Source organism: Aethalodelphis obliquidens, unplaced genomic scaffold (assembly GCF_003676395.1).
Source record: "Aethalodelphis obliquidens isolate GAN/ISIS:26980383/991018 unplaced genomic scaffold, ASM367639v1 scaffold3, whole genome shotgun sequence".
Classification (NCBI taxonomy): Eukaryota; Metazoa; Chordata; class Mammalia; order Artiodactyla; family Delphinidae; genus Aethalodelphis; species Aethalodelphis obliquidens.
In genome coordinates, this window is record NW_020837947.1 from 11,594,908 (window position 1) to 11,621,594 (window position 26,687).

The window sequence follows — 26,687 nt, forward strand, 5'->3', positions numbered from 1 at the left end:
GAGGCTCTGAGTGCTCACAGCCTTGAGTGGGGGTCCGCCCAGAGGTCCATGGCAGACCCCTTGCTGAAATCCCAAGGCAGACAGCAGAGAACAGCACCTTCCATGCACTCTGTTATTCCTGTCTGCCTTTTTCCCTTTCCTCTCCCTCGTCCCAGTCATGGAGGTCCCTCCTCAGAAATCCAGATGCTGCTGGAGAGAAGCAGGTCCATCTAGTTGCGATCTGTGCAGCCGGGAGGGCGGTTACTCGCCCCTTTCTCTTTCCACCTCCTCTGTGAAGCGAGGTCACCACTGTCCTGGTGAAAGCCCAGCACGTTGCTGTGTCGCTCTAGGGAAGGAGGGGGGCTCACTCCTGAGTTCCTCCTTCTCAGCTCCACGCTTGTCTTTATCACGCTCCGGTGGCGTGCCTGGTTCTCCCTCTGTTTGTCTGGACGTCTGCAAGTTCTCTGTCTCCCTGAGCGTCTGCTGCGGTTTTCAGTCGCCGGTTTCACTTCCCCCCACCCCACCCCCATCAAGGTGCTGGGTGTGGGGCAGGCTCACTGCCTTCCTGGGGTCCACAGCCCCCTTCCCGGTCCTGTCTGTCTACTTCCTGAAGCACAGGTGGGTGGAAATCTGGTTGGTCCGGTGTAACGTGCAGAGGCACTTTTTTCTGTTCGGTTATGAATGATGAATTGTATATAAAAGGGGAGAGAAAGAGAGACAAGTCGTGCTGCCAGGATGCTGATGTCACTGTAAAGATCCGAACATATTATATTTATCATGATTTTTTCCCCCATTTTTTTGAGAGACCTTGTTTTGACAGTATTACTTGTGATTAGTCATCTGTGGAAAACTAGTTGGATATTAAACTAGACTCTATTATATGCTAATCACAGAAGAGTAAGTGCTAATTACAGAAACCAAGCTTCTCTGACAAAAGTACAAATCAGTAAGCCAGTGTCTAGTTTAGCAAAAGCACTGCTGGATGAGTTACTACAGGACGTGTGCTCTAAAAACTTATTTATTTCTTCATTGAAGATATTCTGAGCCCCAGCCGCATGAAAAGCCCTAGCTGGGCAGAGAGGGGGTGGTGACAGGAGCGGTAGCGCAGTCAGACATCTGCCTTCAGGGAGCGCACAGCTAGCGAGGGACAGCTTTCTTCTTGCTGAAACTCTCAAGTCTTGCAAAGTTTCCCTTACGTTGTTTGACATTCACTAATATAAGTAGATATCGTGAAAAAATCATGTGGTTTTTAGATTTAGGTATAGACGTAAGTTATAGATTTAGAATGGAGCCCCTGACCAATAGCGTTTGACCTGTTTGTACAAATTGAACCGTGATCTGAGGCATCTCCATGGCCTTTGCTGCCACCTTCCACGTCCTCTGCCGTGTTGTCGACCACAGTTAGCCACGCTTTCGGGTGACTTTAGGAATTCAGTCCCTCTTCCACTTTTATAACAGACTTAATTGTCAGCTTTTTCTAAATCAAGGTCAGTATTACCTCCCTTCAGCATCTCAAGCTTTCAGGTATTGTAAATGACTTCTTCCAAAATAATAGATCCTATTAGATCCTAGACAGAACTTAATGATTGGAGATATAGATCATGATCAGATTTAACCCAGTGGTGCTCTCAGGGATATTTTTATCCTAGAATAGGTGGCCATTGTAATAAAGAAAACCAGGTCACCATATAGCCTTCTCTCTTCTCGTAGTGCGTATATATATGTATATAGCTTTTTCAGTAGCATAAGAGCCAGTTATATCAGAAACCACTGTCTTCACTTTTAGGCTTTTAAAGTTATGGTGATTGCTGTAATCCAGAATCTTTAGACATCTACATTTTACCAGGGGTTTCTCAGGGTAGATATTAGAGTATTTTTAGTGGAAAGTTTCTAACTCTTTGTTTTAGTTACCTAGTTGAGAGTAATTGATGGTGTTTAGAGGTTATTGTCAACTTTATCTTTGATTTAGGGACAAGATCCACATATAGTTAAAGTACTTTGCCTCCAGGATTAAGGTCTTATGAAACTATTATTCGTTAAAAAGCTAGCTATGTCTTTGATTCTCTTTTTATTGAGGATGTTTGCTTTTTGGCAAATTAAACATACTCATAGCAGTTTTCTGTATGTGCTTTTCATCATGTTGTAAATACTACATGCAGAGGATTTATTTTTAATCCAGGAAAGCAGTTTTCAAAGAGGAGAGAGAATGTATTATGATAAAGGAAAACAGTAAATCAAATGATTAAATTTTAGTTGTAAAAGAATATGTTGCTGCTCTGAAGTAGTTTTACCATATTAGGGCAAATCAGGAATGCTCTGAGGAAAGCCAGAAAATATTGGACTGATAGTTACATTGAGCAAATCTTTAAAAATTCATTTTCTTAAGTAAGAATGGGGAAGAGTTTGTACAGAGATGATAAAAATAACAGTACAAGGGTGTCCCTCTGGCTAATCCCTTTTAAACGCAAGAAGAGAAAGTCATAAGCATAACACAGGTAAAATATGCCCAGAAAAAATTTACTAAATTTCAGTGCTTGTTCTCAACCAAAACTCTAAGAATAGATATGGAGAACTTCCTGTGTGATATAACAAGAAGGGCTTATTTATAACCATCTTAGGAGTTTTCCTGTGAGAATCGGTTAACCCTTCTAATGATCAGTCTTTAAATTAACTTAATCAAGCTTTAATGGCAGAACTCTCACAGCTGTGGAGCTGTTACAACTACACCCTGCTCCTAAGTAGTTGAGCTCAATTCTTGCCAGGTTCTTCCCTCTCATTAACTTCTCTAGCCCAGTCCCCAAAGTTTGAACCCCAGATTCTTTTCTATTTACAGAAAACACAGCCTCTTAGGTTCTTAAAATTAGACTAACTGGTCTACTCTGATGTTTCGTAAACTACTACTAGAGTTTGTAGTATATGGATTTTTAAGTTAGAATTTTTTAAATTTTATATTTTAATTTCACTGTTGAGTTCATAAAATTATTTTACCAATTAGAAAACAAAATGTCTCTTTTGCAGTGCAAATTCACAGTTGAAAAATGCTTCCATGAGAACGTAAGACTTGTTTCTGAAGTTTCTCAAGCTGGCATCTGAAGACCCCTGAGAATTCATATATTTCTGGGGTTTCACAGTAATTTTTATTTCAACTAGTCTGCACATTACAGTCGGCCCTCCGTATCCACGGGTTCCACATTGGTGGAGTCAGCCAACACCCAGATTAAAAATAGTCAAGAAAAACAAATTCCAGGATGTTCCAAAAAGCAAAACTTGAATTTGCCAAATATAGGACAACTATTTATTTACATACCATTTACATTGTATTAGGTATTATAAGTAATCCAGAGATGATTGAAAGTATACGGGAGGATGTGTGTGGGTTCTGTGCAAATGCTATGCCACATTGTATAAGGGACTTGAGTGTCCTCTGATTTTGGCATGTGTAGGGTTCCTGGAACCAATCCCCTACAGATACTGAGGGACAGCCATACTCAAGTGTGAGAAGTCCTGAGCCATTAGCTAGTCCCTCAAAATTCTATGTCATCTTTTTTCTTTTATAAATTGTGGTCATGGGTCTGGTGATTTAACATCCTTCCCACACCACTGTCCTGCACCCCAACCTAGTAGAAAAGTCACTTAGATACAATCTGAGAATTGCAACCGGCTCTTCTGATTGATACAACAGAGGCAGTACACAGCAGTGGAAGAACTAGAAGTACTTCGAAGTCAGCTGGGCCTCCTGGAATTCCAGCGCTCCTAGTTAGGAGAACTTGGTCATGTTAATAAGCTGATAAGTTAATAATACATCAGATTGGGGCAATAATGCCACCCTTGAAGGATTGTTGGTGAGGAATAGAAATAATCAATATACAGTGCTAACAGGAGTACCTCACACAGGGAGGCAGTCAGTGAAAGGTAGAGCTTACTGTTATGATTATAAACAAATATTTATGGACTAAGTTGTTATATCCTGATATAATAATGTGGATTATAACTTTTAAGACATGCATATAACATATATATAGTTTTGCCTGTTTAGAAGTATGGCACATGGAGCAAGTAACTCCCAAACATGGTACAGATTTAAAGCATAAGTTGTGTCAATTCAATCTTAGATAAATTAATGATGCTACACCTGTGACATAAAGAAAAGGTCAGCACTTTGGGGCATCCACGCATGACCTTTGAGAACAGCATCTTAGAAGCTTTCAGCTACGAGCCCCCAGCTATTGAGGCCTCGACCTCTGGTCAAATAAGCTTAGTAAGTGGATGGGTCCACATAAGAAACAGCCATTTTTCATGCTTTTGTGGTTTTTGAATCTGATACTGAGGCTGTTACTTCTGCTGTCTGTTACCCTGTATTTGAAAATCCTTTGGACATAAGGTCAGAAGACTAATATTTTTCTGCTTAACTAATACTCTTTTGTATTTGGTCTGGCTTCCTAGAAGCAGAGATTGGGGTAAGGATTTTCGGGAAAGTGATGTATTGAGGAGACTCTGAAGAGGAGGAGTGAGGGAAGCAGGCCAAGGCAGGGCAAAAGCTAAGCAAGGGTGTTGTTGCGCTTGGAGACGCAACTTCAGCCTGGTCCCACGGGGGTCCCAGGGTAAGGTCTGAAGGGGGGCGCTGGGGCACAAACGGCCCCACAGGTTTTGTCCTCCCTCGAGGCAAGGGGCGGCTGTTGTACCATTGTCAGTCGGTCTGGCTCCTGGCCACCTCCTAGGAACAGTTGGTGCCCTCACCTTGTAGTAGAGGTGGCTCCACATCTATGAGCCATTAGCACCCAGCGCTCAGAACAGCTGGGGAATGGGGGGGCGGGGCAGTATGGCAGCAGCAACGGCCTCTGTTGGTTTCCTCCAGGAGACAAAACTATCAGATTCCTTATGTGGCCTTCTCCGACTTGGTTGTGTGGGAAGTTCTAAACTACATTTCATATTTAATTGCTTCAGCAACCTTCAACCAGGATTATTTAATAGCCTTCTTTCTCTCTTCCTTTTCTTTGTCATTTTAACCTTTCTTCTTTATCTTTTGGTTTTTCTGTTTATCGGACCAGCAGTTTTATTGTAAGTTGACTCAAATGCTTTTTGAAAGTGGATGAGTGTAAAAGAAATAAATGTGTAACTAAAAACCAGTTTTATAATTAGAAAAAAATACCTGAGTTGTCCTCCTTAAAAATCAGATAAAATAAGTGTTGAATAGAAATAAGAGTTTTTACTGTTACAATCTGATTTAACATTAGTTATGCTTTCATGTGTACTCAAGAATAAAATAAGCAATAAGTATTATAAATCCAAGGAAGGAAGAAACAAAATTGCATTTTTGCAGATGACACGTTTTTTATATGTATGAAGCACAATGAAATGAACAAAATTATTGGAGGTAAGAGATATGCAACAGGGTTCTGCAAAATTATAGGCTATGATGGAAATCCGCAGACGTCAGTAAAGTCAGTATATTCTCAAGTCATATAGCTGAAAATATAGATGGCATTTGTTTAGAAAGTATCTTGACCGCTCAAAAGGAATATATACTTTCTGTTTTTTTTTTTTAATTTTTTTAAATTTTTGGCTGCGTTGGGTCTTCGTTGCTGCATGCGGGCTTTCTCTAGTTGAGGCAAGCAGGATCTGCTCTTCATTGCAGTGCGCGGGCTTCTCATTGCTGTGTCTTCTCGTTGCAGAGCACGGGCTCTAGGGCTTCAGTAGTTGTGGTGCATGGGCTCAGTAGTTGTAGCACACGGGCTCAGTAGTTGTGGCTTGCAGGCTCTAGAGCGCAGGCTCAGTAGTTGTGGCACACAGGCTTAGTTGCTCCGCGGCATGTGGGATCTTCCCGGACCAGAGCTCAAGCCCGTGTCCCCTGCATTGGCAGGCGGATTCTTAACCACTGCGCCACCAGGGAAGTCCAGGAGTATATACTTTCAATGCCTTCCTAATTCCCATGTGAAATCGTACCTTTATTTTAGCTATTCTGTTAATATGTAATGATGATACAGAAGAGGATGATCTACCAAATAAAATAGGTATAAAACATTTTAGTCTGTATGTCTGTATGCACAATCCAAAATCATTTACTCACATAAAAGATAACTTCCCACTTCATGAGTTATTAATGTACAATGAAGTAGCCTTTTTCCCCTTTACCACTGTATTATGAACAATACCTAAGCGTAAATGAACAAATAAATTGTTAGAAACAACAGTGTACAATGTTACCTTTGCACATTAGAAAATTCAATTTTTATTTTCTTATAAAGTGTTTGAATTACATATCATAATTTAACATCTTTTAAAGCATCTTTTATTCTTTAAGAATTCTTTTCACATCCATTAACCAATTGAAGCAGCTCATTTATAAAAACATTTTTGTTAACATGAGTCAAACCTAAAAGAAAAAAAATGACAACTTGAAAGTAACCTTTATCATCCAGATACTAATCAGTGCGATATTAAATGATAGGGGTAAATCAAAAATGATAGAGGAAAATGAACTTAATCTGGAGAATCCTCTTATTAGCAGCCAGAACAGGGCAGTTCTTAAGCCATTTTAAAACAAACTCTTCATGTTCTCACTTAGCTTGTACTTGATGCTTTACAAGTCCTAGAGATTTCAGTTTGGGTTTGGTTTTGCTTTGCTGTGGTAGCATTTACCAATTTCTTTTCTTTATTTCTGCCTAATCTTTGAATGCCATATTATATGGAGATATTTTTCCTAAAATGTCAACAGAGCCGGGGAGATGACAGTAGGTGGGGACTTGGGGTGGCCTGTTTGGGCATCCTGTGAAGGAGGCGGGCAGCTCCTCCCTGCGTCGTAAGGCGCAGGCTTATAGAGGGGCTCGAAAACAGAAGCAGGTGACTGTGGGGTTGCCAAGGAGAGGGAGCAAAAGCAGAGGGTATCCTGGGTTAACACCAGGACAAGGTGCTTTTTATACTTGGCAGTGGAGCTCTTTTATAAAATCCAGTGAAGTACCAGTTAGGAAGATGTATCAACAATTTATCTTAAAAAGGAAAAAAAAAAAGCCATCAATTCCATTGCCTTATTAATATAATCAGAACCTCTTTCCATTATAAACCTTTAGATAAAACATGACAACAATAATGGAAAAATCATCTAAAACAGATATAATTGTACACGAAGTTTGTTGGCATTTCGAACAACTTCATTTTTTAAGTATTTTACATTCTTTGTAGAGAAACGCAAGCACAATTCTTGTATTTAATCTAAAATAAAGACAGAAATCACAGCAGGCACTTAAGTCATGTGCATCCCACAGTTATTCACACATAATCCTTCAGGCTGTTTGCTGAACGGTCCTCTGGCTGTGTGGTGGGGACGTGCTCCTGCTTGGATGGGTGGAGCCAAGCCTCCGAATCCTTTTTTATACAGAAAATCATGCCAGAGATAAACAGCAGCATGGCCGAAATGAATCCAATGTAGACAGCTCCTCCGGGTTCATGTTTGTTGCTTTCTGGAACTGTCACATCCACAAAGTTTGCTATGATCTCCTTTGTGTACCACACCGTTGGTATTAAACCAGAGATCCCCGCAGATATGAGGCAGACTCCCCCAGCAAAACAAGCGTAACTCTTGGTTTCCCTGTCCCCTCCTAAGCGAATGCATTTCATCCCGATTGTGGCAGTGCACATCCCCACAGCAGACAGGACACAGGCCAGGACCATGGCGGCCCGAGCGGCCTGCACGTGGGTGGGGAGGGCCAGGACGGAGTACTTCAAGGTGCAGCTGAACATCCCGGTGCTATACCACGTGCAGTCCATCCACAGCCCTTGCATCTGCACGATGGCTGTGATGATGTTGGAGCCTGGGTCCACATTCACCTTCCAGTTGGGCAGCAGGGTGGCCATGAGCACTCCAGAGACCCCAGTTAAGGCCAGGGCAAAAGCAAGGAGCTGGAGACCCGCCGAGATCATAACGTCACCGTTACCTTTGTCCTCCTAGAAAATCCTGATGGCTCTCGCTCAGAATTGTAGCTATTTCTGTACAGTAGAGAACCAGGTAACAAAAGGCTGGGGAAAGAAGACAAAATCAGGGTTGAAAGAAAGAAAAAACAAAAAGACTTCTGTGTACAGTGGGAGCTGAGAACCCATCTGAATAGGTCCCAGCAGTGGATGAGGACACTGCTTCCCAGGAGAAAAGCTCACACCAGGCCCACAGAGGCTGCCATTGTCCTGAGTGATTTTGGTTGGGTGGTGCTTGATACATGGCATAAAGGAGAGGGCTGTCCACTTTGTTCTTTTATTTAAAATTTAAGCTCTGCTGAAGTTGTCTGTGTGCCTTGTTAGGAGATTTTAGACATGGAACGCCAGCTGTAGGATATCTGATATAGAATTTTTTTTTTTTTTTTTTTTTGCGCTACGCGGGCCTCTCACTGTTGTGGCCTCTCCCGTTGCGGAGCACAGGCTCCGGACGCGCAGGCTCAGCGGCCATGGCTCAGGGGCCGAGCCGCTCCGCGGCACGTGGGATCTTCACGGACCGGGGCACGAACCCGCGTCCCCTGCATCGGCAGGTGGACTTCCAACCACTGCGCCACCAGGGAAGCCCTGATATAGAATTTTAATAGTATTACAGGTTTTAAAAACTTATTTCTAGTTAAAATACTCTATAGGTAATAAGGAAGAATAGTTTAAACCCACCTGTTAAAAAGGATTTATAAATATATATTAGAAAAGTTTGAAGCATTCAAAAAATGATTTTATTTTTTAAAATGTATCAGACACTCTCCATGTGTCATTCACGTGGCCCAGGTGAATTGTTTAAGAAGGAGAAGAAAGTAGTAAAAGAAATCAAAGTCACTGGCATGATTATCTCTAATTTCCAGCTTGCAAAATCCTTACCTAAGTGAGCAGTTGTTTCCCTTCAGGTACAGCTTACTCAAAACTGAAACAATTAAGCCACTGTCTTTTGCTTAGGAGAATGTGAGATCCTTTCTATTTGGGACCAGAATCGTTCCCTGACCCAAATGAAGTAGTCTGCTGCAAAACCGGTTATTCAAAACGATTCAGAAGTAGTGACATTGAATCTTGCAAATACATACCAGAAGTAACCACATCATTATTTGTATGAGAGAGATTCAAAAATAATTTACACTTTTTTCCTCCCTCCCTCCCTTCCTTCCGTTTAGTAAGAGGGAATAGATAGTACTTCCTTTGTGACGTGCTGTGTTTTAATCAGGCAGTACTTACTGCCTTCTTTGAGGAAAATATAATGGTTTCTGAAATACAGCAATATTGACCTTTTTGTGTTTCTGAATTTTTGAGTGATGTATTAGAATGGCTCTATCATGATTCATATATTTGTCACAAAAGGCAGTATGAGCTCTGAATCTAAAGCACTTGGGTCAAATCTTGGCTTTCCAGAACCTCTCTGTGCCTCAGTATTCTCTTCTGGAAAGCAGGGAGGATTATAGTATCTATATCATGGAGTTTCATATACATGAAAGAATTTTAAATGGTATAGAACAATATCTAACCCATAGAAGGTACTCAGTAAATTACAATTGACATTGTTATTAGTATTTCTAAAATTTATATTATGTCACGTGACATTTGATATTTAATGACATCTGGATTTTTTTTTTTCTCTTCCTTCCTTAGGCCGATTTCATTTGTTTTCATAGGAACTTAGAGATGAAGGAAACCATAGATGTAATCTTGGCCATCAGTGTTGTTTCAGATTAGGACACTTAGGTAGTAGATCGCCCCACGCCACACAGACCTCAGCGGCAAGATCGGCAGTGCCCACTTCCCCACCTCTTCCCACCTCACTGCACCTTGCACCCTTGTCCCCCTTTACCACAGCAATTCCGGGTGAAATCCTCCTGTGTACTTCCTGTTGGAAGCAGGGAGAATGCTACATCTAGAGACAAAGCACCGTTAACCATCCCCTCACTCACTCCCTTTCTCACACAGAAAAAAAGACTCCAGAGGGAATTAATAGAGCAAATGAGCAAGTGGCGTAGCTTCAGAGACTCCCCAGGGAGGTTGATGCCTGGCTTTTGTGAAATATCTGCAGTGATGTGAATCCGTGCCTGCGTTACGTTAATACAGTTGCACAGTTTAATATAGTTCCAACATTGATGCCCTAAGAGGTTAAATCCTGGGCTATCTGAACTCCATTGTTCTACTTTTGTTCATAATCTTAAAACATAAATTCTGTAGTTTCAGGAGATTTCCCTGAGGTTTTGAATTCTTAGAGTCAGTTTCGCTCTAAGCATCAAAGTGCCTTGGCTTTGCCTGTCATCCTACAGTTCATTCTTTTTCTGTTTTCCAAATTTCTTTTCATATCTGAGACCAAGACAGAACGAAAGTTAAAGTTTCTAGAAAAAAAAATGAAGCACATGTTTATAGTTTCATAATAGCTGTTTTCAGGTTTGGGTTTTAACATTTCAGACTCCAGCCAGCTCACTCAATTACTGCCTTCCCGGACCATTTTCGGCTTAAGGGCTTCTTCAAGAGCGAGACTGCTGTTAGCATTCCCTGCGAGCATCTCCTTTCTTTCTTTTTACTTTGGTTGAGTAACCTTTATGTGTTGATCAGTCTCTGCTCAGCTTCCCAATTATAACTCTTTTCTTCCCATTAACCAATACATTTTATAAATTCCAGTGTAATTCAGACTTGGAGACAGCTTGTTCATCTTAATTAACAAGTGCTGGCAGTGATAAATTACAGATGGCCAAACTCGGCGTAAACAATAAGACATTGCGTTCAGTTAGCATGGTGCCCACTTACTATTGAATAGTGGACTTTAAGTGCTTTCTTCTGCATGGAGAACTTATGCAGAAAGAACTTGTTCTCCAAAATGAAGGTCACTCTTTTCCCTTTATAAAAATATACTGGCATCTTAGCTATATTGCTGTGAAATCTTTTTTTTTTTCCCCCTCCAGCCACAAGCATGGTACAGTTTGTGGCCTGTTCTCTCAGATTTCTGTCTCGTAGAGAATAAAGGCATACTTTGTTTCAGCGGTGGTGGTGATGGTGGTGACATGCTGTGAAAGTAAGCATGGAAAACAGTTCTAAATGAGAACTCTCTCGTGGTTCTAAAATCTGTTGCGTATAGAACAGAACCTATAATGTTAAATTTATGAGCTATTTCCCAAAGAAATTCTGAACTGGATTTCGTTAAAATGTAAAGTCAGTTTTCCAGACAAGATTTATTTATATCAAATCTAGTATTTAAAAACAGATTTACAATGTACGGTTCAAACCGAGTTATACTTGAAGATCTATATTTAGGTCCCGAAGCATTGTGGAAGCTTCTCGTTTTCCATACCTTTTGTCAGTAGCCTTCAGTGACTTAACTCTCTTCTGTCAGTTGTCTTCAATTGAACCCCAGTAAGACATGATGAAGAGGAGCCACATACCTGAGGCTCAGTTCACAGCTTCTGAATATTAGTGATGAAGCTCCAGTAGGTTAACTTGCAAGTAGCAAATGAAGAGCAACGTAGAAATCCGAGCAGGGAAAACTGCTGGTGGTGCCAGGAGATAAATACCGGGTTCCCCATCTCATTTTTTGAGCTGGGGGAAAACTCAGAAAAGAGAGGCGGGGGAGGGAGGGAGCTGTTGTTACAACAGGATTTGTCGAAACCTGAAAGCTGAAAATGCTTCTGTGTCACTATATACAGAGGGGGAGTTATCTGGGTGCTCACAAAAAGACTTTCTTTTCTTTTAATATTATGTTTTAGTCCATAGTTATAATTTACTTCTGAATTTTTATCTATGTTGGAGGATACCGTTTATTATTTTATGTCCCCGATGAAAGAATATGGTCTGAAATATTTTTCACTAGACTGTGCTTCGCAAGTGACAGTTAATTGAGACTGTCTGTTTATTCTGGTGCTTCTGACTTGTCTGAAATCAAGATTCACAAAATTGGTAACTTTCAAACTAAACATTCAAAAGACAGTTTTTTATATATCTTGATAAAAGTAGAAAGAAAACCCAGCAACAGCTGTTGACTAGAATCTGAGCAGTAAACCTACAAGTATTTTTTTTTTGGCGGGGGCAGGGGGGCGGTATCCTGAATTTTCTTCTATTAATCTTTCCACTGAGAAAGATTTCTAAAGTATAATAGATAGCTAGTGGGAAGCAGCCACAGAGCACAGGGAGATCAGCTCGGTGCTTTGTGACCACCTAGAGGGGTGGGATAGGGAGGGTGGGAGGGAGACGCAAGAGGGAGGGGATATGGGGATATACGTAAGCATATAGCTGATTCACTCTGTTATACAGCAGCAACTAACACACCATTGTAAAGCAGTTATACTCCAATAAAGATGTTAAAAACAAATAAATTATAACTTAGTAAATTAGAGATTTTAGAAAGCATTGTAAAGAAATTACACCAAAATAATGTGATGAAAAATATTAGATGAACCAAAATCAAACACTGAGGTTCTAGACCATGAATAATGGTACAGACATATTTCATCTTCATCTACTTTGGGTTCTCATTTTTTTTCTACCTCAGTAATGTTAATTCTACAAGCTGTACATTCATAGCCACTATAGAGAGAAAAAGATAATTTTATGATTGGATGTTTAAAATTTTACAACTGCTAATAGCCATGTTAGATGTTAGCCATTTCTTTAAAAGCAGTGAATAATAAAAATGCATGTTTCATATAGAATCTAAAAAAAAAAAATGGTTCTGATGAACCTAGGGGCAAGACAGGAATAAAGACACAGACGTAGAGAATGGACTTAAGGACAAGGGGAGGGGGAAGGGTAAACTGGGATGAAGGGAGAGAGTAGCACTGACATATATACACTACCAAATGTGAAATAGCTAGTGGGAAGCAGCCGCATAGCACAGGGAGATCCGCTTGGTGCTTTGCGACCACCTGGAGGGAGGGGATATGGGGATATACGTATACATATAGCCGATTCACTCTGTTATACACCAGAAACAAACACAACACTGTAAAGCAATTATACTCCAATAAAGATGTTAAAAAATATGCATGTTTCTGTTATCTGGATTTTTCTGGATTTTTTGTTGTTTTTAGTTGGTTTTCATCTTTTCTAAGTCTGGCATTTAGCAAGATACATATTGTTTTCTCCTCTTAGAAATCTAATGCCTGTGGATTTGTGTTTTTAGCCATAGTGTTGTAATTTTGCTTTATAAACTTACTTAATTTCATCGAGATACATAAACAGTTCTTTGTCTAAGTACTGAGTGAAGTAGAGTTGAATTTCAGGCACTAACAGCACTGTTACTACTGCTGTAGCAAGAAATCCACCAGGTCCCTTCAGTGCCTTGGCTTGTTTTGCTCCTTGCTGTGGCTGTCGTGCAGACTCACCTGTGCTGAGGCTGACTGGTGGCCGGTGGAGGGTCCAGTCTGCTCCCAGCTCTGACCTCTAGCGTAATGCAGCTTGCCGAGGGTAAATGGGTTAAGCATGCTTTAATGTGCATTGCTGTTTTCGAAACCTTTTTGATTATTTTTCTGCCTTGATGAGAACACTTATATTCTAATACATTAGCTGCCTGTTTTAAAAAGGCAAACTTCTGAAACGCAAAGAACTTTTATCAACTACAGGCCTTTAACCCAAGGCAGAATTTCTTGTATAAGAAAGGAGCTAGAAAGTAGAGGTGTATAGAGAAATATAATTCATTGACATTATTATCTACTTCCAATGTGGATATTAAAGAGAATTAAATATTTTAAGTTCAGAGGCTTCCCTAGATAACTGTTTGTTTATCTTTACCTTAGTTTATGTCTCTTCTCCAGCCCTCCCCGCTAAACACCCAAAGTTTGTATTGGGTTGGCCAAAAAGTTCGTTCGGGCTTTTCCGTAGCATCTTACAGTTGTAAAATTTTAAACATCCAACCGAATATGTCCAAGCTGCCAGTGTGACGTCACTGATAGACATCTCAGACCTATCAGGGACAGAACTGAGCTCTCGACTTTCCCCACACCAGTTCTCCCCAGTTTCCCAGTGTCATCCTGCCATTTGGTAGACCCTGGATCTTAAGAACATCCTTGATTCCACACCCAAGAGCCATTCAATCAACAAATCCTTTTGTTTCTACAGTTCAGAATAAGTCAAGTATCCTACCGTCTGAGCCCCTCTACTGCTTGCTCTGGGTGAAGACCTCTAGAATGTGAACGCACAAGGGCAGGGATTTCTGTCTTGTTAATCGCCAGGTTCTCCTGGGCCAGGAGTGGTGCCTGCCTTATTGTCGAGTATGATAAATATTTGTTGAATGAATTCAGAAGCTGATTTTGAGTATATAAAATAACAATAATACATTACCTTTACATGATTAAAAGTATAATTTTGTCCTGTTTTAAGAGACTGTCATTTTAAGTAATTTTGCAACTCTTTAGTTTTATAATCTTGATGTAATAATAATATCTACCATTTATAAACTGCTTCCTATATGCTAAGTACTGTTGAGGTATTTAATTCTTAAAACAAGCCTATGAGATAACAGAAGTCCTAATTTTACAAGTGAGAAAACTAAGCTCCAGAGAAGTTAAATAACTTGACTAAGGTCCATAATATAAGTAGCAGGAATGTGGGATTCAGGCCCAGAATACTGTGATTTTTGAAACCCTCATACACTCATAGCCCTGCCCCCATTTAGAACAGAATGTGTTTTTAAGTCTCATTATAATGAGTCGTTCCTTTCAGTGGTAGTCTGGATTAAGCTGTGGAAACAAATGAACTCTGACATCTCTGTAGCTTTACATATAAACATTTGCTTCTCACTCGTGCCAAGTCCATGAGTGATTGCAGAGTAGCTGGCCGGTGACTTAGCAGTCCCATCTGTTTTCTTTAAAATGTTTTTATTTATCTGTTTTTAAGAAAAAATTACATGTGATTCCCTTAGTGTGTTTTTCTTAGTGATGATACTCTGGATAGTCAAGACAAGCTTTTCTTTTTCTTCTCAAAGAATCAGTAGTTTGACTGAATATTTGAGAAGTAATAACAATACCAAACCTTTGTGGGAAGTAGTTCTCCAGACCTGCGTCTCTCACCCCTGCCGGCACGTGAGCATCATCTAGCTTTAGAAAAGCCTTGAGGCCCAGGCCCCTCCCAGTGGCTCTTAATTCCCTTGTCAGGGATGATGCCCAGTCATTGTGTATTTAAAATGCCGCCCACGTAATTCCAATGAAAAGTTAAGGTTCTGATTTTAAAAAAACAGCAGCGTCTTTTCTCATTTGCTTTCTCTTCAACCTTGAAAATAATTAAAGTTCAGAGTAAGATTAAGTAAGATAGTTACCTGTTCCAGTCCCACAAATTTAAAGTGATTGATTTAATCTTAAAATAATGTTTTTCTTCCTACTCAGTCGTGGGAAATTAACAGTATCGGCTATGAGCACAATCAGTGCGTTACTTCCTCCATCTTTATGGTTACTTTAGTCTAAAATAATGCTTTAGGCTGCCCGAAGGCTTTATCTTTTAGAATTGGTAGTTTGTAGACTAGTTGATTATAATGAGGACCGTGTTAAAAATGATGGCTATTCTCTGGTTGCTGTGTGTCCCCAAATGTCTAAAGAGGCCATCCTGGCTCCATGGCTCTGTGCAAGTCGTGTATGTTTCTGCTTGTAGGTTGCACTGCCATTTGCTCTATTGTTTGTTTTGACAACATTCTGTTGCTCCTTTCTATGTCTTCATGTGAAAGGATCTTGAGGATTTGTTTTCTATGTCTTTATCACATTCTTTTAGAATATTAAGACTGTCTTGGAGTTTGTGGTGACACTTGGCAGGTCAGCCTAGTTTTTTCAACCTCGTAAATAATGTAAGTACGTATCTAGTGTGGCCTCACCACTGCATTCTCTTTGCACATTATTTTGAAGAGCAGGACTTTTTTTAAAAAACGTCCTCACTTATTGGTAGTATCTCAGATAGTGGGCTGAACACCCCTCGTCTGGGCCTGGCTCTCAGCTCACCCCTCTCTCCTCCTCTTCCCGTCTTCCTCTTTGTCTTCCTTCCCTGTGACTCTCTCTCTCTGCCCACTGGGTCTCCTACATTTCAGCCCCTGCCCACACTCTAGGGTCCTGCGTGGGTTCATGTGGACTTTGTGATGTTGCCAAATTAGAGAGCTTGCATCAGTTTTAATCATTTCTCTTATTTATTTTTATACCTCCAGTTACATACATAGGAGGTCCCCCAAACCTCCATGAGTTAAACTAGTAAAATCAGCAGGTAAAGGAGGAGATCCAGTAGCTATGGCATTCATCTTTAAAAAGACACAATGTCTTTCAAGTCAGAAACAGGAAGAGCTGGACAACATGAACACATTTAAAGAATAGCTCTGCAAATGGAGAGCTGGCCTGGGTACTGAGAGCACACGGCCTAGGAGCATCTGGTACCCTGTACCTTGTGCCAGTGAGTGGCCAGTGACCATTGCAGCATCGTCTGTATGAGTTTGTTCCCATTCCGTGCCTCTGCAGAACCCTCTCAGCATAACAGAGCTTGTTAGGTGGTTTTTATAGGAAGGGGATGTACTGACTAGTCAACTTGAGTGTCTCTTTGGTAGTTATGACTCATTACGAATGAATGTATTTGCATCCATATTTGTTTATCAATCTTTTCATAATAGTAATATTTATAGCGGCAGCAATTGAGAACCTTGTGAGTTTGCTTAGATTGAAACCGTCCCCGAGGAGTTTCCCTGTACTGTGGATGAGAAACCGGAGGTCGGGCCCTCGCTCTCGCCCCCTGGGCCGCTACAGCGCGGCTCCTCCCCTGGCAGGGACCTCCCCCACCTACACAGAGGGGGGCACAGTCCTGGCACAGTTAACACAGGCGCCTCCAGGTGCCGCCCTTTCACAGACACCGAAGTCATGGTTTGTGGGAAAGGTCCTGGTTTCAGAAAGGTGTTTTCCCTGTGCTCATTGGGGAACTACAGGCTAAGATAACAGAAAATCCTAATCCAGCGTTTGTGAGTTCTCGTCCCTCTTGTACTTTGTTTAGAATTAAGTGTTCACATCCCTGAAATTGTTTCCTTTCTTGGGACCAAGAGATGCTCATTCATCTTGTTGTTGTTGCTAGTAGGCATAACTTACATACATACCTATATTTACATATACAATATACACAGTAAAAAGCTTTCTCCATCCCCTCCCCTCACCCTGGGCACCTCTTAGGCTTATTTCTCATCGTGCTGTCAGCTCACCCTGTCATTCTCTTACATGCTTGTGCTCTGAGAGGAAACACTGACAGTTTAAGATCTGTTCTTTCTGTATGATTCCAAGGAGGAAAAGAGAAAAACCATTCAGACATCTGTGGGAGACAAAAGGTGTGGTGGAACATCTGCAGAAATTAATATTGTTTCAATAACAAACACAAATTGTAAACTTTAAAGAAAGAACTATAGGTCCTAACAGTCAGTCTTCATGGAATACCTTGGTTTGGAGTACCTGGAATGTTGTTGGAGTGTTTGAATTGTAAGGTTTTACGGCGGAAATTCTGTCCTTAAATTGGGCTTGGGACGAGAATTATGGGCAGAATAAAACCGTTCTAGGAAATGTGATCTGCATGTTTGTAAATGTTTTTCTACAAGATGCATAATTGTAATAGCATAGGCAGCAGTGACTTGCGACTGCTCCCCTTGTTGGGGGGAAGTTGTAACTGCAGGGCCCATGACATTCTAGTGGAGACTGTCCTTAGCTCGGTGTAGGACCCTGAGGAGTAACCTAGACACTGGTGGGTGGAGGAACCAGGCATCCCCCAGCGTGCTCACCTTACTCTCATCTCACCTGACACTGAATGTGACTCTCCCGAACTCCTGACACCATGTTCCATCAGGTGGTGCTGGCCACCTCAGAATCGCTGGACCCTTCCCACTCCCGTCTGCACAAGTCTGTCTGAGACAGTACCACCTTGAACTGTGAATCCCTCTTGTGTTGTTCTTGGAGTCCTTCTGATTATTCCCTGTAGTCATTCTTTGTTCTCATCATTCCTTCTATGGTCTCCCAGTTATGGTTATATCTTGGCTAAGTAAACTGTAACTTCCTAATCGTTTTTCCTCTCCACTGGCTTATCCTTTAATGGTCTCGAACACCATGGGAGCTGTTGAAGACCCTTTCTTCGACAATGGCCAGTATTGTTTCTGTACCTTTTCATACGGTAGTTACTGAGCTCTTTGGCATATTATGATCATCTCAAAGTCAGAAACTGGGCTGCGCAGTCTTTGGTGTTCCCTGTACCATGTTGATTCAAGGTCTGAGTTAGCAGTATCTAATATTTAAGATTGAATAGCTTCTTACCCCAGTTCTCCTGTGAGCCCACAGTGCTGCTCTGAGCTCATAACCAGTCATGTCCTAGACACCCTGGCCCCCAGCCTGCCTGCAGCCAGGGCTGCTCATGCTGAGAAGCATAACCGGAGCTTTGTGCAGCACTGACCTCATAGTGGATTGGAGAGGCAAATACTTACAGTCGCTATAAACCCTCTAATTTGACATCGTAGTAGGTCATTTTGGTATACTGATAGGCTGAGTTTGGAGAGGGGCTGGCAACATTTAAACTAGAATTTTTAAGTGCATCTAGTGCCTATGTACTGATCTCTTTTTTGTAATCAAACCGTTTAATGGATTTAAAACTCAAGGAAAAATAATGGTTGTAATTTTAAATAAGCATTCATTTATGAGTAAAAAGCATTTTTGTATGTTACCATAGTTACCGAGCAGCTTTCCTGTGGTTCTAGAGAAAATGGGCTCTGTCATACAGAGTAACTCTGAGAAGTGCGTTTGGAGGCAGGAGTAGAAGACAGGGTGGTACAGGTTTCCCAGAGAAGCAGGACTTGTTACAGGAAGAGCCTTTTTGATGCCGAGTTTTATGTGGTCCTCCACTAAATAGTAACTATTTGATTGTGAGTGGAAATTTTCTTTTATCCAAAAGACACTAGTAGCCAACTTAACTGGGTATCAAAATTATAATCAAACTTTAGAAGTCTACTGCTACAGTGTACACGGGGTGCTGCTGTATTTATACGGGGTTTTAAAACTTTATTTAAATGAAAACATTAGACATTGCCTGTATTTGCAAACATCAACTGTATCTCAAAGGAATAAAATCAGGCAAATAAAGATGAGGCCAAAATGTTAAATTCAAAGAATCCGGAAGTGGCAGTTTCTGTACTGGAAGGAGAATGCATCTATCCCTGCTTTTGTGCCTTTGGTCTTAATAGTATTTGAACATTAGCGTTTTGATAATATTTCATGGGTTTAGGGTTGGGTAGGGTTTAATTTTATCTCATAATTTACTAAAAGATTATTTTCTCTGGAGACTGGCAGGCTGCTCACTGTGGAAGAATCCTGTCAGAACTGACTAACTTGGAAGGATTGGATTGAAAGGGTTGGAGGACCTGAGTCATAGAGGGCTGGCGGAACACGAGAGGTGGGACAGGAATGCCAGTGAGCGCAGATGGTGGAAAGGGGTGGGGCGAAGTCAAGAGAATGGTCTAGAACAGTTGAGTTCACTTCTGTTTTCCCTTCCACAGAAGTGCTCTCACGTGAAGCATCTTTCATCCCTCCCTAGAGTGGTTCCCCAGCCCCATGTGCTCTCCAGGGGCTCTCCTCTCTGTACTGACCACAAACCTCTCTGGGACCCCTGGACCCTGTTCCATGGTGTTTTTGTGATGGTCCAAGGAAAGTCCCGGCCTTTTAACCAAAACACTTACTTTCCCATAGGAATTATTTGTTAGTGAACTTGGAGGAACACATAGAACACAATTTGAAAAACTATTAAAGTTTAATAAGAACATTGAGATGGTCACTCTCTGCAGTGGAATAACATCTCTTCCACCAAAGGTGTATAATTGTCGCTAAAATAGTCTGAAGGCTGAGGGACATTTCGGGGAGCATTTTCAGGCGGAAAGTCCTCTCCATTGGCGGTTTTCACTCGACTGCTTAGAACATTCCCAGCATTTGCCAGCCTCAGTGACTGACGATGGGGCAGAGGTCTGGTGGGGCAGCTCGTGGTGAGGCAGCTCAGACCCCGCAGGAGAAACGCCACTCACACCTCTGGAAGCCCGTCCCGGTTGGCCATCTTTGGTCCGTCTCGTCCACACGGTCTCACGTCACGTGCCAGTATTTTCCCTCCAACCTAAAAACAAAAACAAAACAAAAACTTCCCCATCCTCATATATTACAGGCCCATTTTAAGGAAGTTTGTAGCCACAAGGAGCTTTAGGAGTGAGTCCTCCCAAGAGAACATGATAACCCCTATGGAATTTGAAAATACAGAATTCCTTCTGAAAAGCAGTGGCACAACCCACACTTCATAAATTGCTGTACTTGCTTAGCCTTTGTAGAGTCTGTGTGATGTTCTGAGTAGCAGGTTTAGCAGTAATCCCTTAGCGACCAAAGCTTTTGTAAATTATGAATACACTTCCCATTTCCTAGACCGTGGTCTCTGTCAGGCTTTTGTGTGGGCGATAACTGCTTTGACTCCATTTCTCCGTTAGTCTTTACTTTCAGTATTTTTCTGTTGTTATTTTGAATAGATCCTTGTGAATCACCATGAGTCCATTTTTAGAATAGGGCAGGGTATAAATCTCTTATCAGATATGCCTGAAAAGTTTTATCTTCTGATAAAGAATTTCAGCCACCGGCTAGCAGCTTGACACTTAAACAGTAATATTTGTGGTGGTTTCCAGTCTATTTGGATCCTGCCTGTGCCTCCTGGGGCATTTAAAGTCGCTACCAGAAAGTTATGTGGCCGTGCAGACGAGTATGAATTCAGTCCAGCTGATTAATCAGTGCCTCTGACACTCTGGGGAGTTTAGCGCTGAGTGGTCCCTGGGGGCCCATCTGCCGTGTCTCTCTGGTTTGAAGTCCAGCCTTATAGTCAGAACTACAGCTGCAGCTTATCTTCTGCTCATTCAAAAGCTAAATAAAATATTCTAATGCTATCTGTTATCTGCCTACTGACTTTAATGATTATTCGGATTGACCTTAAAAGGCCACTGTAAAGCTGCATTCTAAAATTAAGTGACTGTCACGCACAGGCCTAGTGGATGTCATTATAGAACAGATGCAGCCAACCGTGAGCTCTCTGCGGCAGCTCAGATGCGAGCGTAGCATCTTACGTGCCTGGAGAACATGAAACTGAAGTCCACATAAAGGGCTGTTCGTGAAAACCATGCTCTTGATGACCTGTTCTCCTGTGTTCTACAAAGTTAGATCGTTTAATATATTATACCAGGCAGTAAAATGTTTGTTTTCTGACCATGAAGGTGGACTCGGGGGTGGTGCATTTCACCCCCCTGACCCAGCCGAGGATAGAGCAGCCATTCAAGCTGGTGGAGAGAGTCGTTCAGAATGCCTTTCAGTTCCGAAGGAAATACTGCCATCGAGGGCTTGGGTAAGAACGCTTTCTCTTCCTTTTCAGTAGCACTCTTTACCAACGCCTCAGTCACCTTCAAAGAGTAAGAACTTTGTTTTTATGATTGTTCAACGTGCCTGTAAACATTACTCTTAGTTCAGATCCTGTGATGAACAAACCTTGATGGCCACTGAGGAGAAAGCAAAATGTTGATTTAACCTGAGATGCCACCGAGAGGTTCTGTTTGGTTTGATCATTACAAACTAAAACTGACATCACAGTTTATAGTGAGCCTGTACTGGGGAGGTCATGACCCCTCACACTCAGGACTCAGACCATCTGAACTGTTTTCAGTCTCGACACTTCTGGCACTGAATGTGTGGTGTTTTCCCCAACACCGACGAACTCCCTAACGCTCCAGACAGCACCTGGGCGTCCTACAACTTAATTCTAGTCTGGTCATTCACTACCTGGCGTTAGCGCAGCGCCTCAGCTTATGGGCCCGGTGCCGCAAGGCTGTCCCCACTTCAGTCGCCAGTCGCGGGTTCCAGGTTGCAGGTTCCACTTGCATTTATAGCCATAAATTGGCAATTTCCACGATCCCGTTCATCTTCAGGTTGAGTAATTTGCTAGAATGGTTCACAGAACTCACTGTCATGTATCAATTTTAAAGGCTATAACTCAGGAACTACCAAATGGAAGGGAGGCACAGGGCATCACATGGGGAGCAGGGTGCACAGAGCTCCCGTGCCCTCTCAAGGTTTCTCACCCTCCCTGCACCTCAGTGTGTTCACCAACCCCGAAGCCCTCCAAACCCCATCATTTGGGGGTTTTATGGAAGCTCCATTACCTAAGCAGGACTGATTAAATCATTGGCCTTTGGCGATGGAGCTCAGTTTTCCAGGAGTGGAGCTGAGAGAGGTGCATCCTTCAGTCACGTGGTTGGTTCCTCTTGCCACTGCCCCGTCCTGAAGCTTTCCAGGGGCCACCAGGAGTCGCCGCATTAGCACAGAGCCCAGATGTGGTTGAAGGGGGCTTGTTACGAGTAACAAAAGATGCTCCTGTCACCCCGTCACTCAGGAAATTCCAAAGATTTTAGAAGCTCTGTCTCAAGAACCTGGGACAAAGACCAAATATATAGTTCCTACCATCACACGAGCTAGTGGGTTTTAATTGCTTTCTTTCCATCCAGTTGTTATATCTCTTGAAGCTTTTAAAGACGTACTTAGAAGAAGGAAGCAAATATGACTTCTGAGTCGCCAAGACAGTGGCTCGAAGTATCCACATGAGCGCATTTCCATTCAGCGGCGGCTCCTGTGTTCAGCCGTGGGCGCCGCTCTGGCCAGGCCCTGAGGTACGTCCGGAAGCCCAGACAGAGAAGGCGGCCTAAGAGTCTGCGGCCTGATGGCCCTGAAGTCACCGCAGCAACGTGTTACGTCCGGTGACAGCCTAGAAAGTGGGTAATTAGGCCCAACTGCAGTCTGTGTACGAAGGCAGGAAAGTGTATGTGTATTTTTAACAGACTTTCATCTAATATAGTCAACTTTAGCTGTTTAAGGGGGTTCAGCTTCAGTGGCCCGTACTTATTTTCTAAGAATAGCTCCATTTCAGTTCTCTCATTTGTGAAGGGTCCCTACAGCACATGAAACTACTTCAGGCACAGCTAGACAGCTGCATCCTGAATCCACTGGAATCCACAGAGCACGCTCTTGAGGATGTGAGAGGGCTGATGGAAGAAACCTCACCCTGCCGTTTGCTGGCTCTAGTTAGTCCAGCGATCATAGGTCAGCAGCGTTCCTGCTTCTCTAGCTGGGGACAGGGGTGCCACCGGCGATCCTCGTGCTAATTAGGATGAAGGCCCCCCCTGCTACGCTGCAGCACCCCACCCGGCCCCCGCCAGGATGCACGACTTGAAGTAAAACAAGCTGGATTCCACACAGGGTGTGACCCGTACAGTTGTACATGATAGCCCTGATTCGTGGAGGGAAAAAATTACAGAAAGTACATCCTACTTGTAGAAATCCTGGAATTGGCCTGAGCCCGGAGTTGGCCCTAGTGTTTCCAAGACAACCCCCCAGCTAAGTGATGGGCCCCGTTTACTTCACATGCACAGACCCCTATGCAGATACGGACCAAATCTTGTAACCCACTTTGACCTTTTGGTGTCCTTCAGTCACACCACACCACAAATCAGTCCCAGATCATAGTTAGAAACTATGATCAGACCCCTGCTTGCCATGAAAGTGAACTCAGCGATCTCAGTCAGCTCACCCTGAGAATGTAGGGACACGCAGCTCCTGGTTGCGGGGACCATCAGCCTGTAAGAAAAAGTCAGTGTCCTCTCGCCACGATGTCTTCCGAGCCCTCTGAGACTTGAGAGAAGAAAATAAAATCCAGGTGTAGCTTTGCAATATTTCAGTCAGTCAGTCACTTGTACTATTCATTTTAAAACAATGATCTGATTTAGACGAAATTTAAAAGGTATACTTTGAATGAATTTTAAGATGCTTCAAACATCTTAAAGAGGAAAATAACTTTCTAGTTTCACATGAACTGTTTTCTAACTTTGCAAAGAAAGGTCATTCTTTTGGGATGAAGAGGTCCAAAGGCTGGTAAGTTCAAGTTACAGAGAATCAAAAGTGCACCAGAAATAATATGCAATTTTTATATTAAAATGTGAGGCACAGCAAACTTATGTTTCTTTAAGAATGCAACTGAGCATATGATAAAATTTACCTTCAAGATACACGTATTGATTGAGCTTTAGAAACTCCTTTCTCATGTGGACACACCGTGCAGGTCCGATTAGCTGTGCCTTCAGTGGTGGTTCGTACCTGTTGCCTGGTGGCGTAAGCAGAGTCCTCCACTGGCTCGGGGTCCTGCAGGGCTCTAGGGGTGGAAGAAAAGCCTCTGCAAAGTTGTCAGTTGTCAGAACCATGCCGGTTTCAAATGAGGGTAGAAGGAAGCATGATGATGGGCAGAATTTTAAGTAGAATTCTCACATTTTTCTCTTCCTTTCAGAATGTTATTCCCTGAAGCCCAGCGATTAGAAAGCACTGGGAAACTGTTACAGTTGGCCGATGTGGACCCTACTCTTCGACCCACCCAGCTCTCTGTCTTACATTTTAAGAGCCTCTGTGACGCATACCGAAAAATGTGTGATGAAGACCCACACCTCTTTGCTTACAATTTCAGAGAAGAACTCAAGCAAAAGGGGATGGCAAGGAGAGTTACAGACTGTAGCTGCTATGTCAGGGGCTGGCAGCCGACTGGATGTTGATGTTCACAGAGTTGAACTTCTCCTATGTGTGCTCCCCAGGTGTGACTTACTCCCCTTTTACAGCTTGGTAAAGAGAATAAATATCGTCAAGTAAGGTACAGTACAAGCTTTCTTTTAATATATATACTGCATAGATATGACATGTTTAGTATAAACAGCATCTATTACAACCTTACAAAAATGAAATACCTGCACATTGTACCCCTAACCCACATGAGAATAATTTAAATACGCTTTAAATAAAGCAGAACCTAAGAGCGCAAAGGAAATGCCCAGAGGATTGGAAAAAATGATCTTTCAAAAGCTATTCATCACAACTTCCCCACCCTTTTCCACATAAATTAATTAGAACGCAGTTTCATTTTAAGGTTTCTAAGTCATTTTGATACCTGCTCAAAAGGGATACAAACTAAGTAATTTACAGATTCTGACCAGTTTAATCTAGTTTTCTGATCCACAATAAATTAAAATAACTTAAATCTTTACAAACTATTTTGTGGGAAAAATGTATACTGCACAAAACCCAATAATGAATAGTTTTTCTGCAATTTCCATTTTACCCCCAGTTTAAAAGTGAAACCAGCAACTTAACCCATATCTGGATTGACCTGTATTATGCCTTTCCATGGCTCTCTGTTTCATAAAAACACTCCTCGTTGACGACCGACGTTAAGCTCTGGACGCTGAATTCTCGCTCGAGAACGGAGCTGAGATCAAGGTTGGCATTTTCCGATTGACTGTCCAGGGACTGGTGACGCATCTGCGCCTTCAGCAGAGTTCCCCTGTCCCTCTTGGTGCTGTTGGCTTTGCGTTTGATGGCGCAGAAGTGCCCCCGGACCAGCTTGGGCTGCCCGTCCTTGCCGGGCGGCTGCTGAGCTGGCCGGGCGTCCGGGTCCTCCGAGATCCTCAGTCTCTGGAACTGGATCTCGATGTCTGTGGTAGGGCTGCCCTGCTTCCCAGCCTGGTGGTCGTCCTCGTCGTCGTCGCTCAGAATGTCGCTCTCTTTGATGAGACTGTCGGAGAAGTCGGCCAGGCCCTCGTGGGGGTGTTTCTGGGCGTCCTGTCTGCTCCCGGCCGGGGGGCAGCCGCTGCTCTGGGTGCCACTGCTCAGGCTGCCCTCATCCGAGTCCAGCGAGCTGCCCTTGCCCGGCTCCCCGGGCCACTCGCTGCTGGAGGAATTCTTAAGGACTTTTAAGGACCTGGATGAAGCTGCAGTGAGAAAAGCACATTTTCCCTTATGGTAGAGGAACCGATTCCACAGTGTGTTCATTTGTTCATTTCTGCCTTGTGGGTTATCAGATTTAACATCTTAATTAAAATTTCATCACCTCACTTCAATCCTGGGACTAAAAAAAATGTAGATACTGCAAATACGGACATTTTTTATTTATGTTTATTTGAAATTTTAAGTTGGAATTTGGCATTTTTTAGAGGACCAATTACCAGAGCTTATTACTGAGAACAATAAGCTATAAACTATCATAAGGGCTAGGCTTATTACCAATGAATAAATTTAAAAGTTAGTTTTACAGCTAATTAATGAATAAATTAGCTCTTGCTAATGAATAAATTTAAAAGTCAGTTGCTAATAAAATCTAGGTTCCTTTCTTTCACTAAAGTACTTTGTAGTTTGAGAACTAAGATTACACCACCATATTTCTCTGCCCACCTTCTCACCGGTTCATTTCCCTTGCTGCTCAATTAAAAGTACAAAAATGCTTTTTCTCTCTCATGAGAACTGTCTCTGCCGGAATTTCTAGCCAACTTTGAGATTTAACATGAATATTGAATCGTGTGTGTGTGTGTGTGTGTGTGTGTGCGTATAATTCCTTTCTCTTGGGTAGAAGGGAAAGGGGGAGCTCAGTTGTGTTTCTGCAGACAACAGTGTATTTTTAATGGCTGTAGCTTATTTTGCCAGTAGAGGAAAAAATATATGGTAAATTTGAGGAGGTCAAACTGTGACCAAAAAGAAGAGATACACTTTGTAAGACTAAAAACTAGATCAGTGATATTAACAAAATAGTTAACATAGAAAGAAGGTTCTAAAAATTTAAGCTGACATTTTAAAAACGGGCAGAAAGTTGAAGAACAGCATGATTTGGAATGTTTACCTGTGGGCTTATTAAGAATGAGTATTAGCGAGCATTAG

At 42.2% G+C, this 26,687-nt stretch overlaps 3 protein-coding genes across 15 annotated transcripts in view; 1 reads left to right on the forward strand and 2 right to left on the reverse strand.

The window, feature by feature from the left end:
* TFB1M (transcription factor B1, mitochondrial) overlaps nucleotides 1-26,151 on the forward strand; it is a 58,831-nt gene extending 32,680 nt beyond the window's left edge. Inside the window, exons 6-8 of one of the 2 annotated variants that reach the window (XR_003427958.1) lie at nucleotides 21,170-21,297; nucleotides 22,451-22,612; nucleotides 24,280-24,372. Coding sequence is in view for 1 of the 2 variants with exons in the window: in XM_027082882.1 (XP_026938683.1) it covers nucleotides 21,170-21,297; nucleotides 24,280-24,538 (387 nt within the window). In the remaining variant the exon portion in view is untranslated. Of the gene's footprint in view, nucleotides 1-21,169; nucleotides 21,298-22,450; nucleotides 22,613-24,279 lie in introns of both variants that reach the window. The other variant, XM_027082882.1, reaches the window with a different exon arrangement.
* Nucleotides 5,826-8,354, reverse strand: CLDN20 (claudin 20). Its single transcript, XM_027082887.1, has one exon. It carries the CDS (start codon nucleotides 7,894-7,896, stop codon nucleotides 7,246-7,248), a length of 651 nt encoding a protein of 216 aa, XP_026938688.1. The 5' UTR covers nucleotides 7,897-8,354; the 3' UTR covers nucleotides 5,826-7,245.
* TIAM2 (TIAM Rac1 associated GEF 2) overlaps nucleotides 19,660-26,687 on the reverse strand; it is a 240,784-nt gene continuing 233,756 nt past the window's right edge. For 9 of the 12 annotated variants that reach the window (XM_027082682.1, XM_027082702.1, XM_027082675.1 and 6 more), the window contains 3 exons: nucleotides 23,995-25,747; nucleotides 23,530-23,630; nucleotides 19,662-20,037 (listed from right to left, as the gene is read on the reverse strand). In XM_027082682.1, the coding sequence (XP_026938483.1) occupies nucleotides 25,152-25,747 (596 nt within the window). In that variant the 3' untranslated portion in view covers nucleotides 19,662-20,037; nucleotides 23,530-23,630; nucleotides 23,995-25,151. Of the gene's footprint in view, nucleotides 20,038-21,162; nucleotides 21,353-21,728; nucleotides 21,888-22,108; nucleotides 22,376-23,529; nucleotides 23,631-23,994; nucleotides 25,748-26,687 lie in introns of all 12 variants that reach the window. The other 3 variants (XM_027082710.1, XM_027082692.1, XM_027082720.1) reach the window with 3 other exon arrangements.

Coding starts and splice junctions, on each gene's coding strand:
- CLDN20 (XM_027082887.1), bottom strand. CDS start 7,896: ATGATCTCGGCGGGTCTCCAGCTCCTTGCTTTTGCCCTGGCCTTAACT.